At 48.7% G+C, this 21,991-nt stretch overlaps 2 protein-coding genes and 2 pseudogenes across 2 annotated transcripts; 1 reads left to right on the plus strand and 3 right to left on the minus strand.

The window, feature by feature from the left end:
* Positions 1-493: 493 nt before the first annotated feature.
* Positions 494-6,656, minus strand: LOC123452820 (cell division cycle 5-like protein). Its single transcript, XM_045129543.1, has 4 exons — positions 6,029-6,656; positions 3,395-5,110; positions 2,230-2,511; positions 494-1,819 (listed from the first exon to the last, which is right to left on the minus strand). The coding sequence occupies exons 1-4, from the start codon at positions 6,203-6,205 to the stop codon at positions 818-820; spliced, it is 3,177 nt and encodes a 1,058-aa protein (XP_044985478.1). The 5' UTR covers positions 6,206-6,656; the 3' UTR covers positions 494-817.
* A 297-nt stretch (positions 6,657-6,953) lies between these two features.
* LOC123452822 (probable histone H2A.5) lies at positions 6,954-7,787 on the plus strand. Its single transcript, XM_045129545.1, has one exon. It carries the CDS (start codon positions 7,185-7,187, stop codon positions 7,641-7,643), a length of 459 nt encoding a protein of 152 aa, XP_044985480.1. The 5' UTR covers positions 6,954-7,184; the 3' UTR covers positions 7,644-7,787.
* A 2,006-nt stretch (positions 7,788-9,793) lies between these two features.
* Positions 9,794-19,593, minus strand: LOC123397259 (annotated as a pseudogene).
* Positions 19,594-20,705: 1,112 nt separating this feature from the next.
* Positions 20,706-21,595, minus strand: LOC123397260 (annotated as a pseudogene).
* Between the last annotated feature and the right edge of the window lie 396 nt (positions 21,596-21,991).

Genomic DNA, 21,991 nt, shown 5'->3' on the forward strand with positions numbered 1-21,991 from the left:
AGGCCGTACAGCTGCGCGTACTACGCCCAAGGCCGCCTGTTGCCACAACCTACCTATCGTCGCTCGCGTCGAGAGAGGAAGAGAGTTGTGGGGGGTGCAAGGAGAACGACCGGTTCCATGTGGTCCGCTTGATTTGAAGGTATGAATGTGTTCCGCATCTTCTCGTAGGAATATTTGGTCTCTAGGAACCAGTCGATTATCATTCCAGCCCAAACGAAGAAAACGGGGTCTAGAAAACGGATCCGATCCGTGATATTCTGGTTGATGACTTAAACCAAACACACCCTTAATAACTTACTGATACTGCTAAAAAGAAGTAACGCTAATGATTTTCCTGTATAACGGTTAGAGAACTTTCCTGTATAACGGTTAGAGAACTTTCCAACTCCAGCTTTTCCAACTCCAGCTACGGCTTGCACAATGCTTTAAATAAGCAAGAGTTTTGGAGATTTCAACAGAACCCAATAAAAAAAAACTTCGAGCCGCATGTAGCTAGCACAAATAGACAATACCTGCATTCTCCTCTCTTTTTTCCTCAAGTTCATACTTTCCTTAGGAAAAAAATTGCAAATGTCAGGTTTCTACCATCCAAAAACGTTCAGGCCAACATAAACTGAAGATTGGCACACAGGTGAAAGTGTTAGTCTACAACTTTGAACATCCAATTTGCTTCTCTTGGGGCCACCTTGGGTCTTCCATCAACAATTTTACCTACACGTACACACTTCACACTTTGCAACTGCGTCGCTGTTTGTAGTCACCTTTCTCATCATCGTGCTTGTCACATCCACGCAGATGAGGTCGGCAGAAGATGTTTTCATTCAGGGACCACGGCACTCTCTTCATTCGAGACAGACTGATCTGAAGATAGGGGTGTGTTCCCTGCATCTACACTGGTAATAACATCAGGAGCAGGAAGAACATTTTTTCCCTCTTCCTGGCTAGGAGCATCAACATCCATGCTAGCATCGGTATTGTCCTGACCATCCAATTTGGATGAATCAACCTTGTCAATAGCTTCCACGTTGGTAACGCTGTCACCGTGCTGAGCGTTGGAGGTACTCTGTTCAACTGAAGCTCCATCGCTATCCACTTGAGCATACGGCAACGGAGGAATAGGACCTACAAGTTCTCCATCTACATCTGCGTTGTCCACATCCATCTGATCCCCATTGATTTCTTTGCTTCCTGCAGCTTCTTCATCAGTAACTCGAGTCGTCTGTCCTGATTCATCTTCAATGCCATGACTCTTCCTCTCATTTTCTTCCTCAGCAGCATTGTTCTGAGCTGCAGCTTCCACCTCCTTGGCACGATTTTGAGCTGCAGCTTCCTCCTCCCTGGCACGATCTTGAGCTGCAGATTCCTCCTCCCTGGCACGATCTTGAGCTGCAGCTTCCTCCTCCTTGGCACGATCTTGAGCTGCAGATTCCTCCTTGGCACGATCCTGAGCTGCAGCTTCCTCCTCCTTAGCATGTTGAGCTGCAGCTTCCTCCTCCTTAGCACGTTGAGCTGCAGCTTCCTCCTCCTTGGCACGGTTTTCTGCCTCTATTGCCTCCTTCTGTAGGTTAAGTAGCCTCTTGTGCTCCTCAAGTTGTTCTTGGATGCTCTGGTAACCAGACAACAGATCACCATAGCGGCTTTGGAGAGTCCGTTCTAATGCCTTCTGTTTATTCACTTCTTCAGCCAAATTTCTCACACGGTAAGCACTAGCCATCTGTTCTTGTTTCTGCAACTCTTGGAAGCATTCATGTTCTGTTGCTGCAGTATTCATCTGCTTGAAGGTGTCCTGGATCTGTGAGCCCAATTTTGCAGCCCGCGCCTAACATATCAAATAGCAAGGGAAGCAAACCATCAGCATTGCAAATCAACATGGAAAAGCAAGAAACAATATGAAATCATCATCACACGGTACTGTTTCAGAAGAACTAATTCAGTATATCGAATGAAAAGCAAAAACAGAAGCGATCACTACAGTGGTGTATCTCTTTGCAAATTACGCAAGTTCTGTTTCGGGCAACAGGATAATCTTTCAAACTGTGGATTGGCTTGCACATAATGCATTTTTAAATGACAGCGAACATCAATGAGGCAAATGTTAGAGAGGCGTCCTTAAACTAACTAAAGAGAAGCATTTAGCATAGCCAGACTGTATAAAATGATTGCCTGAAGGGAAGTTAAAAATTGATATAGGCATGCCAGAAAGAAGATGACGCATCATTCACAACTAACCTGGTAACCTTGTGTCAGCAGTTTGATCTTCTGCTCAAGCCGAGAAGCTTTCTTTGCTTCGTCATCCATTCTCTTCTTCACCATTTCAAACTCATGTTGCAAGGCAGAAATTTTATCAGCATTTCCAGCAACACTAGCAAGACCATAGCTGTTGTTAGTAGGGAAATACATAAGGTCCTCTTGGCATGCATCATGTGACTTCACAAAATCCTCAAAAGCTCCATTTTCATGGCCCATGGCCACACGAAGATATTGAATCTCTTCCTCAACCATAGAACTTGCCTGTCGACAAAGAAATTAAGCGGTTTAAAAAACTTCTCCATGATTACATTAAACTATATGAGGCAAATAGGATTGACACAAATAACAGTAATAAAAAACATAAACGTGTAAATAAGGATTTGGCAAGAAATGAACTCTGTATACAGTTAAACGAAAAGGATCAGATGGCTATATGGGATTACTACATTGAGAAAGTGTTTCAGTAATTCAATATATGTGTATCTGAGTTCATATGCAGAAAGAATACACATCTCAAACTTTGTCAATACTATTGGTTAGAAATACTGCACAATACTACACACTCTGCAGTGTGTGAGGCCATGTGCCCATGGGCATAACATAACAATTCTAACTAACACATAACTTGTAGACGATAACACCCTTTACACCTCAGAGGGGCACTATAAAAATATGTTTTTCCCTCCCTTGCAATCTCCACCCTCCAGGATGGTATTCAATGCCAATGGATAAACTATAGCAAACATTGGCAATAAGAAGTAACATCACAAGGTTAGTACAGGAATAGTTTAGACCTGCTGCTCTCATATGGGTGCTATATACCGTATTACTGTGTTATACTCACAAGGTACATATGGTTATGAACCAACAGCAAGTAAATATTAATGTACCTGATACTATACGAGATACGGAATATACGTTATCAGTAAAATGGATACAGCTCAACGTCAAACACTTCCTCCGTTTCTAAATATAAGTCTTTTTTAGAGATTTCAATACCAGACAGATGTATATAGACATATTTTAGAGTGTAGATTCACTCAGTTTGCTGTGTATGTAGTCCCTTATTGAAATCTCTAAAAAGCCTTATATCTAGGAACGGAGGGAGTACGAATAATAAAAGAAGGGCGGAAAAGAAGCATACCTCTTTTAGTTCATGCTCATCGAAACCTTCGATTTCAGGGACGAAAGAAGCTCCGTTTGCCTGACGCTTGCTCCCTTTCTTTTTCTCTTTTTGAGTTGGTTCATCAAGTGGATACTTAGCATTATCATGCTCAAGGAGCCTAAGGAGCTCCTCATTTATTAGTTCATCAGCTTGTTCAAGTGATGTAGGAGGCACAAAGGTACTTCTGCTTTCACCACCTTTAATCAGAGATTGCCGGAGAATCTCCACTGAAGCAGCAGGTGGCCTAGGCAAACTCCTCTGCAACACTTTGGACCTCTTTCTGAGCAATGCTTCCTGCCTTGCTTGTTCCTCGGCCCTTTCTCGTGCTAACCTGTCTGACATATCCTCTTCAATTTTCTCTTCAGATTCTTCATTCTCCTCTGTAATAGGTGGCATAACTATCTGGTACTCATTCTTAGGCTGTGGAATAGAAGCAAAACCAGATCGCAGACCTTTTCTTAACTCTGCTTGCCTACGAAGCTCTAGCTGTGCGCTGTCTTGCATTTCCACCTCTTCATTTATGTGAAGCTCATCCCTGAAAGGGGTCGCTTTTGGAGTTAACCCAAAGGAATTTCCATCTCTGGATGGTGTCATACCAATCCTTGGGGTAACACCAGGGCCAGGGCTAGCCAGAGGTGTTGCCATGGGATTTGGAGTCTGTATCTCTTTCTTACGTGGTGTAACGCCAGAGAAATCTGATGGATGAAGCTCCGGGTTATCGCCTCCTAAAAGAGGTGTTTGTGATTCCCTTAGACGTGCAAGATTCTCTGCCTCCATCATAATAGCATCACCTTTCCCACCTGGCGTTCGTTGCGGCGTTCGCAATGGTGTCATACCAAGCCTTGGAGTCTGGGAATAATTTGCAAGCAGTGTCCTGGTAGCAGTACTTCCTTCACCAAGCTCCTCGGCTAGAGCAGGATCGCCGGCATTGCCCATCTTAGCAATCTCCTCTAATTCAATATCAGAAATTTGGGGTGGTGGAAGCATTAGTTTGGACCTTCTTGTGACAGCTTCTGGGTCATTGAGTTTATTTGCTTGCATTATTGCGGCAGGGGCATCCTGCCTCTGCAGAATCTTGTTCTTTGCAATGTCTTGCTTTCTTAACTGAGCCTCTACATCCACTCTTCTCCTTCCTTCGAGCTCCTCAATGGTAGTTGGAAACTGCACATGCTCAAGTGGCCTGTCCTCACCCACTGTATCATAAAAGCCTGGAGGGGGTCTCTTTTCAAAAGGGATCTCGGCATTATAGTCAATTCCCTTTCTCTTCCTTTTCTTGTGCCGGTTATCAATACCAGCTGCCTTCAGTTCTCTCCTTTTTTGCAGTGATGCAAGCCGCCTTGCCTCTTCAAGTTGTTTTTCTCTTGCCTTCCGTTTTGCCTTTTTACCCCTGGTGTTAGCCAAGCGAGCCCTTGCCTCAGAAAGCATTTCCTTTTCATCTTCGTCCATGTCAACAGGATCCGGACGTGCAGGTTTTGACTCGGGGTTTGGATCAATCTCCCCAGGTCGCAACTTTCTTGGGTCATCGTTAGGCTCATAATTCTCATCCTTTGCACAGGCAGCATCAAGCAATTTTTCATAACGCTCGAGGCACTGGGATGGTGTTCGACCTACAATAGGTGCAATAGTCCTCCATTGAGTAGGCATGAGCTTGGCAAGATGGAGCAGCTTCTCATCCTCTTCCCTTGTCCACTCAGTCTAGAGTCAATACACACGGGGTTAGTTAAGTGATATAAACGACAAATATATTATTCCAAAGATAACTGAAAACAGAAAATGGGGCAGATCTATGTCATAATAAAGCAGATAACCAACTAAAAGAAGTGTGCAGCATTATATGACAGGTAAAGATTGACGGTGATTTTGGACAAGTCAATTCAATTAGCATGTAAATCACATAAACTAAAATACAGTTCAGTTAGGTTTACTAGACGCTTAAGTTCTAGAATTGGATGACAATGTTAATGAAGCATTAAACATCCAATTCAGAATTCTCAACAAAGGTTTATTAACTATAGTTTTTTTTTGGGGGGGGGGGGGGGGGGGATCTGTTCTATAGCTTTAACAAGCTAGGTTCATATTTCAATGATATCACAGGAAAGGCGTAAACAGCATAACATCATGCAAGGCATAAAATATTCATAACCAGAATAAGTAAATGACGCCAACATGAAGATGACATTACGTGTTCATTGTATTACTTTTTCTAAGAAGAAGAATAGACTACACAAAGACAATAACATGCATGTCACAATCAGTGCATAGGATTTTAGCATGGTATGGCAGGAAGAAAGAATAATATAACCTCAAAACCAATCTATAGGTTGTTAAATACTATTAGACATTTCCAAAACATGTAGGGCAATTTAAAGGGGAAAGTGTACACTAGATACTAGTAGAAACCGATTAGCATTCCCTCAAAAGTCAAAACTGTAAACGGTGTAGCATTTTCAAAAAAGCACATGATAATCAAGGTTCCTCTAATTTCTACTTACTCCATTATCACAATCACAGATCCTCTAGAATAATCCTTTCATAACGGCATCCAATCGCAAATCAATCGCTAACAAAACACTAGAATCACAAAATTTAAGAGGGTTAGGGCGGCATTATCACCTTCTTGATGGAGGGGTCGAGCCACTCATACCAGCGGGCCTTGCACTGCTTGGCGGACTTGCGGACGAGCAGCGAGGAGATGCGCGCCCACTGGTTCTTGCCGTACTTCATGACGGCCGCCTTGAGGATCTCGTCCTCGGTGTTCTTCCACACCCCGCCCTTGATCATGATCCTCATCTTGCCTCACCCCCTTGCCGCCTCGCCCGGCCTCCTAGATCCCTTCTCCTCCGTAGAGGGCCTCCGGGGTTCCGCTTCCGCCGCACCCCCCGCCGGGCGGCTCCGGCGCGACCTGGTCCCTCCTAGGGTTTGAGGGGGGCAGGTCTAGGGTTTGGTAGGCGCAGGAGGGGCGGGCCGACGGACGGGGCGGCACCGACAGAGGGCTGTGCGGCGCTGCTGGGCGAAGGCGAGGTGCGGGCTGCGGCGGCCGGCAGCGAAGGCGGACCTGGCCGGTGAGGGCGAAGGAGAGGGGCCGGAGACGGTGCGTGGTCGCTGCCGCGCGGGGGAGGGTCAGTGGCAAGCGGGCTGGGACAGGAGGTCGATGCGCGCCGGCAAGGCCGTGGGGCGAGCGGCAGAGGACCGGGCTCGGGCCGCCGGCGGGCGGCGATGCGGTGTTGTGGCGGCGTGGTGTGGCCTGCGGCGGCGGGGACGGGACAAGGAGTGAGATTGAACGGTTAGCAGGCCAAGTAATTAAATGGGCTGGGCTGGGCTGGGCTGAGGCGGTGCAGGTCGGTTTTCCGGCTAACCGACGATAATAAAAGAATAGACCGACAATACAGTTATCTCCTCTCCACTAATCTCTCTCTAATAATAAAAGGACTATTGCTTCTGTGGTCCGTTCAGTCGCCATCGTTTTTGCAGAAAGGTCCCTATGGTTTTTAAGAATTTAACCCGCGGTCTCTTCTTAAGTGGATCTGAAAAACGTTTCGTTTCTACACAACAACCCCTACATTTGCAAGAATTCACCCTGCGGTCCTTTGTTTATCTTATCCACGCGCAGGTGAGGCACAGGAGACGTGCTCAGGCGGGGCGAAGGGCAAGAAGGGCGCGGTGTCCCGCTCGGTCAAGGCCGGCCTCCATCTGCCCGTCGCCGTCGCCGTGGTAGGACGGGAGGAGGGAGCCCGCCTCCTTCTGGCCGTCGTCGCCGTGGTAGGACGGCATGGACGCCTCCGGCACCGTCGCGAAGGGAAAGAAAGGCGCCGCCGGGTGCAAGGTCGGCGGGCCATGGAAGAAGTCGGTGTCCCACTCGGTCAAGGCCGGCCTCCAGTTCCCCGTCGGCCACATCGGGCGGTACCTCAAGAAGGGTCGCTACGCGCAGCGCCTCGGCACGGGTGCCCCCGTCTACCTCGCTGCCATCCTCGAGTACCTCGTCGCCGAGCTGCTGGAGCTTGCCGGGAACGCCGCCAAGGACAACAAGAAGAGCCGCATCATCCCCCGCCACCTGCTGCTCGCTGTCAGGAATGACGAGGAGCTCGGCAAGCTGCTGGCCGACGTCACCATCGCGCACGGCGGCGTGGTCCCCAACATTAACACGGTGCTGCTCCCCAAGAGGACCGTGGAGAAGGAGGGCAAGGCGCACAAGTCGCCCAAGAAGGCCGCCACGCCGAAGAAGGCCTGAGGGAGATGCGTTCTGTGTCGTTTAGGCTGTGTGCAGTGTAGTGTTCTTCTGAATCTGAATAGGGGTGTGAGGTCGTTCGGTTAGTTGTTGATGTACCTTTTGTTGTGATGGAAGGAATTCAGAAATCTCTTTTGAGTTCCCAAATATGCACAGGAGATTTGCATCTATGACGCGCGACCTGTTGCCCGTGCCGTTGAAATTGGCAAAACGAATTTTGACAGCCTGCAGTTGTTCGGCTCATGCTTGCAGATTCAGTTTACTGCTCCATTTTTGCGGTTGTATTTACAAAATACATGGCCGCTGTCTATATGCCCAAAAGTCCACCGGTACTAAACATGGCATGGAAAGTTAAGTCTCTTCCCGATCAACTTGCAGTAGAGTTGCAGGGTAAAAACTGTATAAGCTACAATTTCTATACAGTGTAAATTCAGTACAATGACAGTGTAAATCTATAAAAATTTAGATTAGAGTTACACGGTAATTAAGGTAGATTTTCTGAGTGTTTTCTCTCCCTAATAATACAGGGGTTGTTGCTTCTGTCGTCCGTCCGATCGTCGTTGTTTTTGCAGAAAGGTCCCTATGATTTTTGAGAATTTATCCCGCGGTCCCTTCTTAAGTGGATCTGAAAAACGTTTCGTTTCTACACAACAACCCCTACATTTGTAAGAATTTACCCTGCGGTCCTTTGTTTATCTTATCCACGCGCAGGTGAGGCGCAAGAGACGTGCTCAGGCGGGGGGGAGGGAGGACGGCTCCATTTGCCCATCGCCGTCGTCGTGGTAGGACGGAAGGAGGGAGCCCGCCTCCTTCTGGTCGTCGTCGTCGTCGTGCTTCGGCGGGAAGAGGGAGGTTGCCTTCATCTGGGCACCGTCGGCGTTGTGCTCGGGCGGGAGGAGGGAGGCCACCTCCATCTCGCCATCGCAGGCGCCATGCTCGGGCCACGAGGAGGCAGGGCAGCGCTAGAGGAGGGAGGCGGGATCCATCTGGCCGCTGTCGGTCGCGGTGTTCGAGCAGAAGGAGGGAGGCCGCCTCCATCTGGCTGCGGTTGGCGCCGTGCTCGAGCGGGAGGAGGGAGGCCACCTCCATCTAGACGTCGGCGGCGGCGTCCACGTGGAGGAGTTGTCACCAATCGCTTGTCGTTTCCCCGCGCCGCACAAGATCTGCCATGGCCGCCTCGAGTTCGTCTGGAAGAAGATGCTCGCTCGCGGTGACCCCCTGCAGTTGTCCGCCAGTTGGGCCGCGCTTGTGGAATCAGCTCGGTTGACGCACTCGGGCTTCTCGGAGCGAGCACCTTGAGCGATTTTGTGGTTTGATTCAAGAATTTGTGGCATACTATGGTCATTGCAATTGTGTTTTTGTGGTAATTGAGCAGCTTTGTGATGTAGTTGGAGTTTGAACCAATGATACTGACGCCCATTGTCTATCTGTAGGTGTGACATTTTCTCGATGTACCTATCCTCTCGATGAACATGTGCTATTGCTGGTGTTTTTGGTTGTGAAAAAACTTTCATTAGTTGGACACTTTCATTATGAAGTGATCACTTTACTATCATGTTGTCATAGCTGCATAAACATCTTCTTCAGTAATATTTTCATGGTGCCATCTCTATACCACCACTGAGTTTCAAAATCTCCACAATACTACTATAATTTTGAAGTTGTGGTTTATGTGGGATGTGGTGAAATAGGAAATCAAATGACCGAGTTCTCATGGATTTCTTCCAATCGACAATGACATTGACCAATGAATGTGAAGAGTGAGCCTCTCCAAGGGTGGCCCTTCTCTTCTCCCCGAGATTGATGTGGTTGTGGCATGCTTGCTCTTCACGTGTATGTGCTTGTTGTGTTTACTTGCATCTAATGAAAATTTGCACATTTAGCTTTATCATAGAAGTTTAGTAAAATCGAATATAAAAAATGATGTACAATGATACATGAATCGATTATGCTTTTTTTACCCGGTGCAACGCACGGGCATTTGTGCTAGTAATAATAAAGCGCGGAGCGCTTCTGTCGTTCGTCGCGGCTTTTTTGCAAAAAAGTCCCTATTGTTTTAGATAATTAACCCGCAGTCTTTCTATAAATCGGATCGAACCGTTTTTTACTTTTTACAAAAAAACCTGCATTTAATCCGAACTAACCCGCGGTCCCTACATCATCAGTACCAAGAAGATGGTGCCGGTCGCTGTCGCGGCCAGGTACGCCGGCCCGGCGTTCTCCGTCGCGGCGCCAGAGCCGAGCTCCCTTCCCCTCCCGGGCTTCGTCTTCCGGCGCGCGGAGGAGGAAGCCGCCCGCGGCCTCCGCTGCCTGCTCCGCATCGGCGAGCTCTCAAGATACCCGCTCCCCCTACAGCAGCGTGTGCGCCTCCTTTGCGGCCGCGCCGTTCTGCTCTCTGCTTCCTCCTCTCCCAAGACTCTCATCTCATCTCCATGGAAGAAACAAGGACCCACGTATTCCACTATGCTCTCAATGGGCGACGCCGCCTTCCTGGCCGTCTCCGTCTCCAGGAACCTTCCAGCCCAGGCGGCCAGGCGTGGGGTCCTGCCAGCGTCGATGACCATCACGCCGAACATCTCGCGCAACGCCTCGAACCAGAAGAGGTGGCACCCGAGCGCGAGGTCGAGGTACCCGACGGAGTCGCCGGCGAAGAAGGCCTTGCCGCCAGAGCAAGCGTCGAAGGCGTCCTCCAAGGGCCTGACCGCCGCGAGCGCGGCGTCGAGCCTCTCCGCTCGCTCCTCCTCGGTGGTCGCGCGCTGGATGCCTAGCATCGCGGAGACCACCTTGTCGTCGACGTAGGCTGCCCAGAATCAGGCGACGGCACGGTCATAGGGGTCGGCGGGGAGGAGCGAGGCCGCGCCGGCCCACACCTCGTCGACGTACTCGACGATGATGAGCGACTCACAGACGGGCCTGCCGGCGTGGATGAGGACATGGACCTTCTTGTGCACCGGGTTGGAGGCGAGGAGGAGGCCGCCCTTGTCGAACAGGTCCTGCTCCAGGTCCTCATAGCTTACGCCCTTGAGGTGCAGCGCCATGCGCACGCGGACCGCGAACGGGCTCACCACCGTGCCTAGCAGCTTGACTGTAGGGTAACGTAGCATAAATTCAAAAAAATTCCTACGCATATTCAGATCTTCCTATGGAGAGACCAGCAACGAGAGAGGGGTGAGAGCATCTTCATACCTTTGAAGATCGCTAAGCGGAAGCGTTGCTAGAACGCGGTTGATGGAGTCGTACTCGCGGTGTGATTCCGATCTAGTGCCGAACTACGGCACCTCCGCGTTCAACACACGTGCAGCCCGGTGACGTCTCCCGCACCTTGATCCAGCAAGGAGGAGGGAGAGGTTGGGGAAGATCTCCGGAAGCACGACGGCGTGGTGTCGATGGAGAGACGAGGTCTCCCGGCAGGGCTTCGCCAAGCACCGGCAGAAAGGAGAAGAAAGAAGAGCAGGGCTGCACCGAGGGAGAGGGAAAACTGTGTGCGAAACAGCCCCAAAACCCCCACTATATGTAGGAGGAGGGGAGGGGTGCGCCACCCCTAGGGTTCCCACCCTAGGTGGTGCGGCAGCCCAGATGGGAAAGGGGGTGGTGGCCAGGGCAGGGAAAGGGGGGCGGCGCCCTAGGTGGGCCTTGGGCCTCCCCTGCGCCTAGGGTTTGCCCTCCCTCCCTCTCTCGTGCGCATGGGCTAGGTGTGGGGGCGCACCAGCCCACCTAGGGGCTGGTTCCCTCCTGCACTTGGCCCATGTAGCCCTCCGGGGCTTGTGGCCCCTCCCGGTGGGCCTCCGGAACCCTTTCGGTGGTCCCGGCACTTTGCTGTGGTGCCCGAAACATTCCCGGCGTCCAAACCCATCCATCCTATATATAAATCTTTACCTCCAGACCATTCTGGAGCTCATCGTGACGTCCGGGATCTCATCCGGGACTCCGAACAACTTTCGGCAACCTAGTATAACAATTCCCTATAACCCTAGTGTCATCGAACCTTAAGTGTGTAGACCCTACGGGTTCGGGAGACAGGCAGACATGACCGAGACACCTCTCCGGCCAATAACCATCAGCGGGGTCTGGATACCCATGGTGTCTCCCACTTTGTCCACGATGATCTCATCGGATGAACCACGATGTCAAGGATTCAATCAATCCCGTATACAATTCCCTTTGTCTGTCGGTATAGAACTTGCCCAAGATTCGATCATCGGTATACATATACCTTGTTCAATCTCGTTACCGGTAAGTCTCTTTACTCGTTCTGTAGCACGTCATCGTGTCACTAACTCCTTAGTCACATTGAGCTCATGATGATGTTCTACCGAGTGGGCCCAGAGATACCTCTCCATCACGCGGAGTGACAAATCCCGATCTCGATTCGTACCAACCCAACAAACACTTTTAGAAGTACCCGTAGTGCACCTTTATAGTCACCCAGTTACGTTGTGACGTTTGATACACCCAAAGCACTCCTACGGTATCCGGGAGTTGCACAATCTCACGGTCGAAGGAAAAGACACTTGACATTAGAAAAGCTTTAGCATACGAACAATACGATCTAGTCATACGCTTAGGATTGGGTCTTGTCCATCACATCATTCTCCCAATGATGTGATCCCGTTATCAATGACATCCAATGCCCATGATCAGGAAACCATGATCATATTGATCAACGAGCTAGCCAACTAGAGGCTTGCTAGGGACACATTGTGATCTATTAATTCACACATGTATTACTGTTTCCTGTTAATACATTTATAGCATGAACAATAGACGATTATCATGAACAAGGAAATATGATGATAACCATTTTATTATTGCCTCTAGGGCATATTTCCAACAGTCTCCCACTTGCACTAGAGTCAATAATGTAGTTACATTGTGATGTATCGAACACCCATAGCATTATGGCGTTGATCATGTTTTGCTCGTGGAAGAGGTTTAGTCAACGGGTCTGCAACATTTAGATCCGTGTGTACTTTACAAATCTCTATTACTCCACTCTGGACATGGTCCTGGATGGAGTTGTAGCGGCGTTTGATGTGCTTCGTCTTTCGGTGAAACCTGGGCTCCTTGGCTATGGCAATGGCCCCAGTGTTATCACAGAAGAGTGTCATTGGACTCGATGCGCGTGGGACCACTCCAAGGTCGGTGATGAGCTCCTTCATCCAAATTCCTTCAGGAGTCGCTTCTGAAGCAGCTATGTACTCCACTTCACATGTAGATGCTGCCATGACTTCTTGCTTGTTGTTGCACCAGCTCACTGCCCCACCATTCAAAACATATACGTATCCGGTCTGTGACTTAGAGTCATCCGGATCTATGCCGAAGCTAGCGTTGACGTAACCCTTTACAACGAGCTCTTCGTCACCTCCATAAACGAGAAACATTTCCTTAGTCCTTTTCAGATACTTAAGGATATTCTTGACCGTTGTCCAGTGTTCCATACCGGGATCACTTTGGTACCTCCCTACCAAACTTATGGCAAGGTTTATATCAGGTCTGGTACACAGCATGGCATACATAAGAGAGCCTATGGCTGCAGCGTAGGGGACAGAACTCATCTTCTCTCTATCTGCTGCCGTGGTCGGCGACTGAGTCTTACTCAATCTCATACCTTGCAAAACTGGCAAGAACCCTTTCTTTGAGTTTTCCATATTGAACTTCTTCAATATCTTGTCAAGGTATGTACTTTGCAAAAGACCTATGAGGCGTCTCGGTCTATCTCTATAGATCTTGATGCCTAATATGTATGCAGGTTCTCCAAGGTCCTTCATTGAAAAACTCTTGTTCAAATAGGCCTTTATGCTCTCCAACATCTCTATATTATTCCTCAACAATAATATGTCATCCACATACAGTATGAGGAAAACTACAGAGCCCCCACTCACTTTCTTGTATAGACAGGCTTCTCCGTAAACCTGTATGAACCCAAACACTTTAATCACCTCATTAAAGCGAATGTTCCAACTCCGAGATGCTTGCACCAGCCCATAGATGGAGCGCTGGAGCTTGCACACTTTGTTAGCACCCTTAGGGTCGACAAAACCTTCTGGTTGCATCATATACAACTCTTCCTTAAGGTTCCCGTTAAGGAACGCTGTTTTGACGTCCATTTGCCAAATTTCATAATCATAAAAGGCGGCAATTGCTAACATGATTCGGACTGATTTCAGCTTCGCTACGGGAGAGAAAGTCTCTTCGTAGTCAATCCCTTGAATTTGTCGAAAACACTTTGCGACAAGTCGAGCTTTGTAAACGGTTACATTACCGCTCGCATCAGTCTTCCTCTTGAAGATCCATTTATTTTCTATGGCTCGCCGGTCATCGGGCAAGTCCACCAAAGTCCATACTTTGTTCTCATACATGGATCCTATCTCGGATTTCATAGCTTCAAGCCATTTGTTGGAATCCGGGCCCGCCATCGCTTCTTCATAGTTCGAATGTTCACTGTTGTCTAACAACATGATTTCCATTACAGGGTTGTCGTACCACTCTGGTGCGGAGCGTACCCTTGTGGACCTTCGCGGCTCAGTAGTAACTTGATCCGAAGCTTCATGATCATTATCATTAACTTCCTCGTCAGTTGGTGTAGGCGCCACAGGAACAACTTCCCGCGCTGCGCTACTTTCCTGTTCGAGAGGGGGTGTAATTACCTCATCAAGTTCTACCTTCCTCCCACTTACTTCTTTCGAGAGAAACTCTTTCTCTAGAAAGGATATGTTCTTGGCAACAAAGGTTTTGCCTTCGGACCTAAGATAGAAGGTATACCCAATAGTTTCCTTAGGGTATCCTATGAATACGCATTTCTCCGCTTTGGGTTCGAGCTTTTCTGGTTGAAGTTTCTTCACATAAGCATCGCAGCCCCAAACTTTAAGAAACGACAACTTAGGTTTCTTGCAAAACCATAGTTCATACGGTGTCGTCTTAACGAATTTAGACGGTGCCCTATTTAAAGTGAATGCTGCAGTTCTAATGCGTATCCCCAAAATGATAGCGGTAAGTCGGTAAGAGACATCATAGATCGTACCATATCTAATAAAGTGCGATTACGACGTTCGGACACTCCGTTGCGTTGCAGTGTGCCAGGCGGCGTCAGTTGTGAAACGATTCCACACTTCCTTAGGTGTGTGCCAAACTCGTGACTCAAATATTCTCCTCCACGATCAGATCGTAGACACTTAATTTTTCTGTCACGTTGATTCTCGACCTCACTCTGAAATTCCTTGAACTTTTCAAACGTCTCAGATTTGTGCTTCATCAAGTAGATATACCCATACCTACTCGAATCATCGGTGAGAGTGAGAACATAACGATAGCCACCGCGAGCTTCAACGTTCATTGGACCACACACATCAGTATGTATTATTTCCAATAAGTCGGTTGCTCTCTCCATTATTCCTGAGAATGGAGTCTTAGTCATCTTGCCCATGAGGCACGGTTCGCATGTGTCAAATGATTCAAAGTCAAGAGACTCTAATAGTCCATCAGTATGGAGCTTCTTCATGCGCTTAACGTCGATATGACCAAGGCGGCAGTGCCACAAGTATGTGGAACTATCATTATCAACTTTACATCTTTTGGTACTCACACTATGAATATGCATAACATCACGATCGAGATTCATCAAGAATAAACCATTCACCAGCGGAGCATGACCATAAAACATATCACTCGTATAAATAGAACAACCATTATTCTCTGACTTAAATGAGTAGCCGTCTCGCATTAAGCAAGACCCTGATACAATATTCATGCTTAAAGCTGGTACTAAATAACAATTATTAAGGTTTAAAACTAATCCCGATGGTAGATGTAGAGGTAGCGTGCCGACGGCGATCACATCGACCTTGGAGCCATTCCCGACGCGCATCGTCACCTCGTCCTTGTCCAGTCTCCGCTTATTCCGCAGTTCCTGCTTTGAGTTGCAAATGTGAGCAACATCACCGGTATCAAATACCCAGGAGCTACTACGAGCGCTGGTAAGGTACACATTAATAACATGTATATCACATATACCTTTAACGTTGGCGGCCTTCTTGTCCGCTAAGTATTTGGGGCAGTTCTGCTTCCAGTGACCCTTTCCCTTGCAATAGAAGCACTCAGTCTCAGGCTTGGGTCCATTTTTCTTCTTCCCGGCATCTGGCTTACCGGGCGCGGCAACGACTTTGCCGTCTTTCTTGAAGTTCTTCTTACCCTTGCCCTTCTTGAAACTAGTGGTCTTGTTGACCATCAACACTTGATGCTCTTTCTTGATTTCTACTTCTGCAGACTTGAGCATCGAGTACAACTCGGGAATGGTCTTCTCCATCCCTTGCATGTTGTAGTTCAGCACAAAACCTTTGTAGCTTGGTGGGAGAGACTGGAGGATTCTATCAATTATAGCATCATCCGGAAGTTCGACTCCAAGTGAAGTCACACGACCGTGTAACCCAGACATTTTGAGTATGTGCTCACTCACAGAACTGTTCTCCTCCATCTTATAGCTAAAGAACTTGTCGGAGACTTCATATCTCTCGACACGGGCATGAGCTTGAAAAACTAGCTTCAGCTCTTGGAACATCTCATATGCACTGTGTTGCTCAAAACGCCTTTGGAGCCCCGTTTCTAAACTGTATAACATGTCGCACCTAACCAGAGAGTAGTCATCACTCCGCGTTTGCCAGACGTTCAGAATGTCCTGGGCTGCTGCGGGAGCGGGAGGGTCACCTAGCGGCGCATCAAGGACATAAGCCTTTTTAGCCGCTTCAAGGATGAGCTTCAAGTTGCGAACCCAGTCCGCATAGTTGCTACCATCATCTTTCAGCTTGTTTTTCTCTAGGAATGCGTTGAAATTGAGGTTGACGTTGGCCATCTACAATATTTATAAAGACAACATTTAGACTAAGTTCATGACAATTAAGTTCATTTAATCAAATTAAGTATGAACTCACACTTAAATCGACATCCCTCTAGCCATCTAAGTGATACATGATCCATGTTGACTAACCCGTGTCCGATCATCACGTGAGACGGACTAGTCACCATGGTGAGCAACTTCATGCTGATCGTATTCAACCATACGACTCATGTTCGACCTTTCGGTCTCTTGTATTCGAGGTCATGTCTGTACATGCTAAGCTCGTCGAGTCAACCTAGGTGTTTCGCGTGTGTAAATCTGGCTTACACCCGTTGTATGTGAACGTTAGAATCTATCACACCCGGTCATCACGTGGTGCTTCGAGACAACGATCCTTCGCAATGGTGCACACTTAGGGGCATACGTTCTCTAAATTTTAAGAGGGATCATCTTATTATGCTACCGTCGTTCTAAGTAATAAGATGAAAAACATGATAAACATCACAATGCAATCATATAGTGACATGATATGGCCATTATCATCTTTGCTCTTTTGATCTCCATCTTCATGCATTGCATGATCATCATCGTCACCGGCGTGACACCATGATCTCCATCATCATGATCTCCATCATCGTGTCTTCGTGAAGTTGTCATGCCAACTACTACTATCACTACTACTATAGCTAACCGTTAGCAATGAAGTAAAAGTAGTAAGCACATGGCGTTGCATCTCATACAATAAATTAAGACAACTCCTATGGCTCCTGCCGGTTGTCATACTCATCGACATGCAAGACGTGAAACCTATTACAATAACATGATCATCTCATACATCATACATGTAACATCACAACTTTGGCCATATCACATCACATGTCAAACCCTGCAAAAACAAGTTAGACGTCCTCTAATTGTTGTTGCAAGTTTTACGTGGCTGATTTGGGTTTCTAGCAAGAACGCCTTCTTACCTACGTGACAGCCACAACGATGATATGCCAAAGCTATTTACCCTTCGTAATGACCCTTTTCATCAAATCCAATCCGACTAGAGTGGGAGAGACAGACACCCGTTAGCCACCTTTATGCACGGTGTGCATGTCTGTCGGTGGAACCAGTCTCACGTAAGCGTACGTGTAAGGTCGGTCCGGGCCGCTTCATCCCACAATACCACCGGAAAAGAATAAGACTAGTAGCGGCAAGCAATTGACAAATCATCACCCACAACCATTTGTGTTCTACTCGTGCATAGAATCTACGCGTAGAAAACCTGGGTCGGATGCCACTGTAGGGTAACGTAGCATAAATTCAAAACATTTCCTACGCATATTCAGATCTTCCTATGGAGAGACCAGCAACGAGAGAGGGGTGAGAGCATCTTCATACCTTTGAAGATTGCTAAGCGGAAGCGTTGCTAGAACACGGTTGATGGAGTCGTACTCGCGACGATTCAGATCGCGGTGTGATTCCGATCTAGTGCCGAACTACGGCACCTCCGCGTTCAACACACGTGTAGCCCGGTGACGTCTCCCGCACTTTGATCCAGCAAGGAGGAGGGAGAGGTTGGGGAAGATCTTCGGCAGCACGACGGCATGGTGTCGATGGAGAGACGAGGTCTCCCGGCAGGGCATCGCCAAGCACCAGCAGAGGGGAGGAGAAAGAAGAGCAGGGCTGCGCCGAGGGAGAGGGAAAGCTGTGTGCGAAACAGCCCCAAAACCCCCACTATATATAGGAGGAGGGGAGGGGGGTGCGCCACCCCTAGGGTTCCCACCCTAGGTGGTGCGGCAGCCCAGATGGGAAAGGAGGCGGCGGCCAGGGCAGGGAAAGGGGGGGCGGCGCCCTAGGTGGGCCTTGGGCCTCCCCTGCGCCTAGGGTTTCCCCTCCCTCCCTCTCTCGTGCGCATGGGCTAGGTGTGGGGGCGCACCAGCCCACCTAGGGGCTGGTTCCCTCCTGCACTTGGCCCATGTAGCCCTCCGGGGCTTGTGGCCCCTCCCGGTGGGCTTCCGGAACCCTTCCGGTGGTCCCGACACTTTGCCGGTGGTGCCCGAAACATTTCCGGCGTCCAAACCCATCCATCCTATATATCAATCTTTACCTACGGACCATTCTGGAGCTCCTCGGGACGTTCGGGATCTCATCTCGGGCTCCGAACAACTTTCGGTAACCTCGTATAACAATTCCCTATAACCCTAGCGTCATCGAACCTTAAGTGTGTAGACCCTACGGGTTCGGGAGACAGGCAGACATGACCGAGACACCTCTCTGGCCAGTAACCACCAGCAGGGTCTGGATACCCATGGTGGCTCCCACTTGCTCCACGATGATCTCATTGGATGAACCACGATGTCAAGGATTCAATCAATCCCGTATACAATTCCCTTTGTCTGTCGGTATAGAACTTGCCCGAGATTCGATTGTCGGTATACCTATACCTTGTTCAATCTCGTTACCGGTAAGTCTCTTTACTCGTTCCATAGCACGTCATCGTGTCACTAACTCCTTAGTCACATTGAGCTCATGATGATGTTCTACCGAGTGGGCCCAGAGATACCTCTCCGTCACGCGGAGTGACAAATCCCGATCTCGATTCATACCAACCCAAGAGACACTTTCAGAAGTACCCGTAGTGCACCTTTATAGTCACCCAGTTACGTTGTGACGTTTGATACACCCAAAGCACTCCTACGGTATCCGGGAGTTGCACAATCTCACGGTCGAAGGAAAAGACACTTGACATTAGAAAAGTTTTAGCATACGAACAATACGATCTAGTGCTACGCTTAGGATTGGGTCTTGTCCATCACATCATTCTCCCAATGATGTGATCCCGTTATCAATGACATCCAATGTCCATGATCAGGAAACCATGACCATCTATTGATCAACGAGCTAGCCAACTAGAGGCTTGCCAGGGACACATTGTGACCTATTTATTCACACATGTATTACTGTTTCCTGTTAATACAATTATAGCATGAACAATAGACGATTATCATGAACTAGGAAATATGATGATAACCATTTTATTATTGCCTCTAGGGCATATTTCCAACATTGACGCCTTCTCCTTCGCCCGCCATCGTCTTCGACCGATCTCTTCCCCTCACGATTACACTATATGCTCTCCTGTGTCTGTGCTCCGAACTGAATTTGTAAGTGCATATAGTAATAATATCTTCATTCTCCTTGTTGTTAATTTATAGAGGCAGGAAATTAGGCTGACCAGTTGGCACGGGTCTATTACTATGTGCGTCGCCGTTAGCGTGCGCATCATGCTTGCACGGAAGAAGGTTGACTAGCTCGGCGTCACACGTGACGCTTCACTGATGCACGATATTATTCAGAGTGATTACAAAGATGTTGCATATAGAGTCAGGGAGAAAGGTAGGGACATAATTAATCCAAACAAGATAGTTTTCAAATCTTAGGCCAAATATAATTTATATTGATTCTACCCATACCATTTGTATGTTGCAATTTTCTTCCATATTGTTGATTTGATCCCTTCTAATAAGCCGATCGAATAGTGAATAATCCATTTCCTGTATAACTCCAAGCCATGAAGTCAGTCGTATTATGCATACGGAGGGTATTCACGGGCATCCACAAAACATCAATTCGCCACAACGTTTGTCTGGTCAGCTCTTCATTTTGAAAATCGGAGACTAGATCAATAAGAGACCTTTGACACGTTCCTATTTGCAATTTTTGGGATCCATGCATCTTTTTAAATATCAATATTTTGTCATGATGTAATGACTTGTTTATCTACTGCAAAAAGTTTTGCTATTGTCTTAGAATTCTTACTTCTAAGAGTCGGACTAACGATCTCAATGCTGCCGAACGAGCGCTAAGAACATCTACAACCATAATTGCCTAATCGGACACTGATTAGGCGGCCCGCAAATATCCACTGGGAGGGGCGGAGGGCGGGGGAGGCTGGAGCCGGCGGCGCTAGGTCTCGCCTCCCCGCTCGCGGGAGTGGGCGAGATGAGCGGGCCGTTTGTTTTACGATGTTGTCCGGATCAGATCCCGACTCCGTTCCGATCAAACCCTTCCGGTATTTTTTCAGAGGAAGGGTTGGGGAGCGGAGATCCAGCGGTAGGGTTTGGTGATGGCCTCGACCCGCGCAGCTTCGCGATGACCTTGTCCCTCGACGCCCACGAAGGCGAGAACGGCCATGCCTTTTCTGGCTTGGCGGTGGCTGCATGGGCTTGGTGCGGCACGGGGACGAGCTACGCATCGGGGACATGGATCCGGCGCGGGGACGAGCGCACCGAGCAGCTTGAGCCAAGATCCGGCGCGGGGACGAGCGCACCGAGCAGCTTGAGCCAAGATCCGACGCGGGGACGAGCGCACCGAGCAGCTTGAGCCAAGATCCGACGCGGGGACGAGCGCACCGAGCAGCTTGAGCCACGGGGACGGCCTGCTCTGCTCACCTGAGCGGTGAAGATGAGCATCCATGTCCTGCCGGGCAACTCGGCCCCGCCGAGCGTCTCGAAGAAGGTGGAGGTGTCTAGCTTGGCCTTCTTGATCTTGGCCAGCGCCGCCAGCACCTACGGGGCCGGCACCTTCCTCGTCTTGGCCGCGTCCTTGAGCACCTTCACGCTCTCCACCACGGCCTATGTTGAACCAGAACCAAGAAACCACCTTATATGGCAGCCAAATTGCGGGCAGTTTCTTGTAAGTGAGATGGAGATGTGACTCTGTTTGCGATGGTCGCTGCTCACCGATAGGGCAGAGGGTTCTTTCGACGGCGGAGGGGCGGCGAGGAGGGCTCCTTCTGGACATCCGGCGACGCGGCGGCGGCAACGACCAGGGAGACGCCGCGGGGACGGCGGAGGCCGAGCTGCGGTGGGGCAAGCCCGCAACGCCGCAGGGGCCGCGGGGAGGCTGGAGCGAGCGTGGAAGGGTGGAGCAAAGAGGCGGACGAGGCCATCGTCTTCATCTTGCTCGGGCTGGCAGGCAGGTTGCTGTGTTCTCCGACGAGGTGCCGAGATGGTAACCACGAGCTTGGAGCGTGTGTGGCTGTGGTGTGTGGAGGGACGAGGTCCGTGTGACCGTGTGACTGTGGAGTGGACACTTGGGGAGCACACGTCGACAAAGCCACCCTACTTCCACGGCTTCAAAACCTTCTCTCTGATGGATATATTCCTTCCTCGTATTACTCCCTTCGATCCATATTATACTTGATTTACTTCTTTTTTACATAATTTATCCGAATTTGTGGCCCTCACTTCGATATGATATCAAATCAAGGAGAGGAGCAAGGGGGTATTCGTTTATATAAACATTTTTATTAAAAATAACAAATTTTCATTTAACCTTATCATCAATGTTTATTAAAATTTGATTAAAAATGATGCACAATGTTCTTTTTTTTTTTGTCCAGTGCAACGCACCAGCATTTGTACTAGTGTTTTCCTAATAAATAAATAAAGATCTCGTTCAAAAAAAAAGATATTGTTAAGGCAAGTTTTTCAGCCTTTGAATACAGAGAGGATCCTCAAAATTTGGTTGT

Source organism: Hordeum vulgare, chromosome 5H (genome assembly GCF_904849725.1).
Source record: "Hordeum vulgare subsp. vulgare chromosome 5H, MorexV3_pseudomolecules_assembly, whole genome shotgun sequence".
NCBI lineage: Eukaryota > Viridiplantae > Streptophyta > Magnoliopsida > Poales > Poaceae > Hordeum > Hordeum vulgare.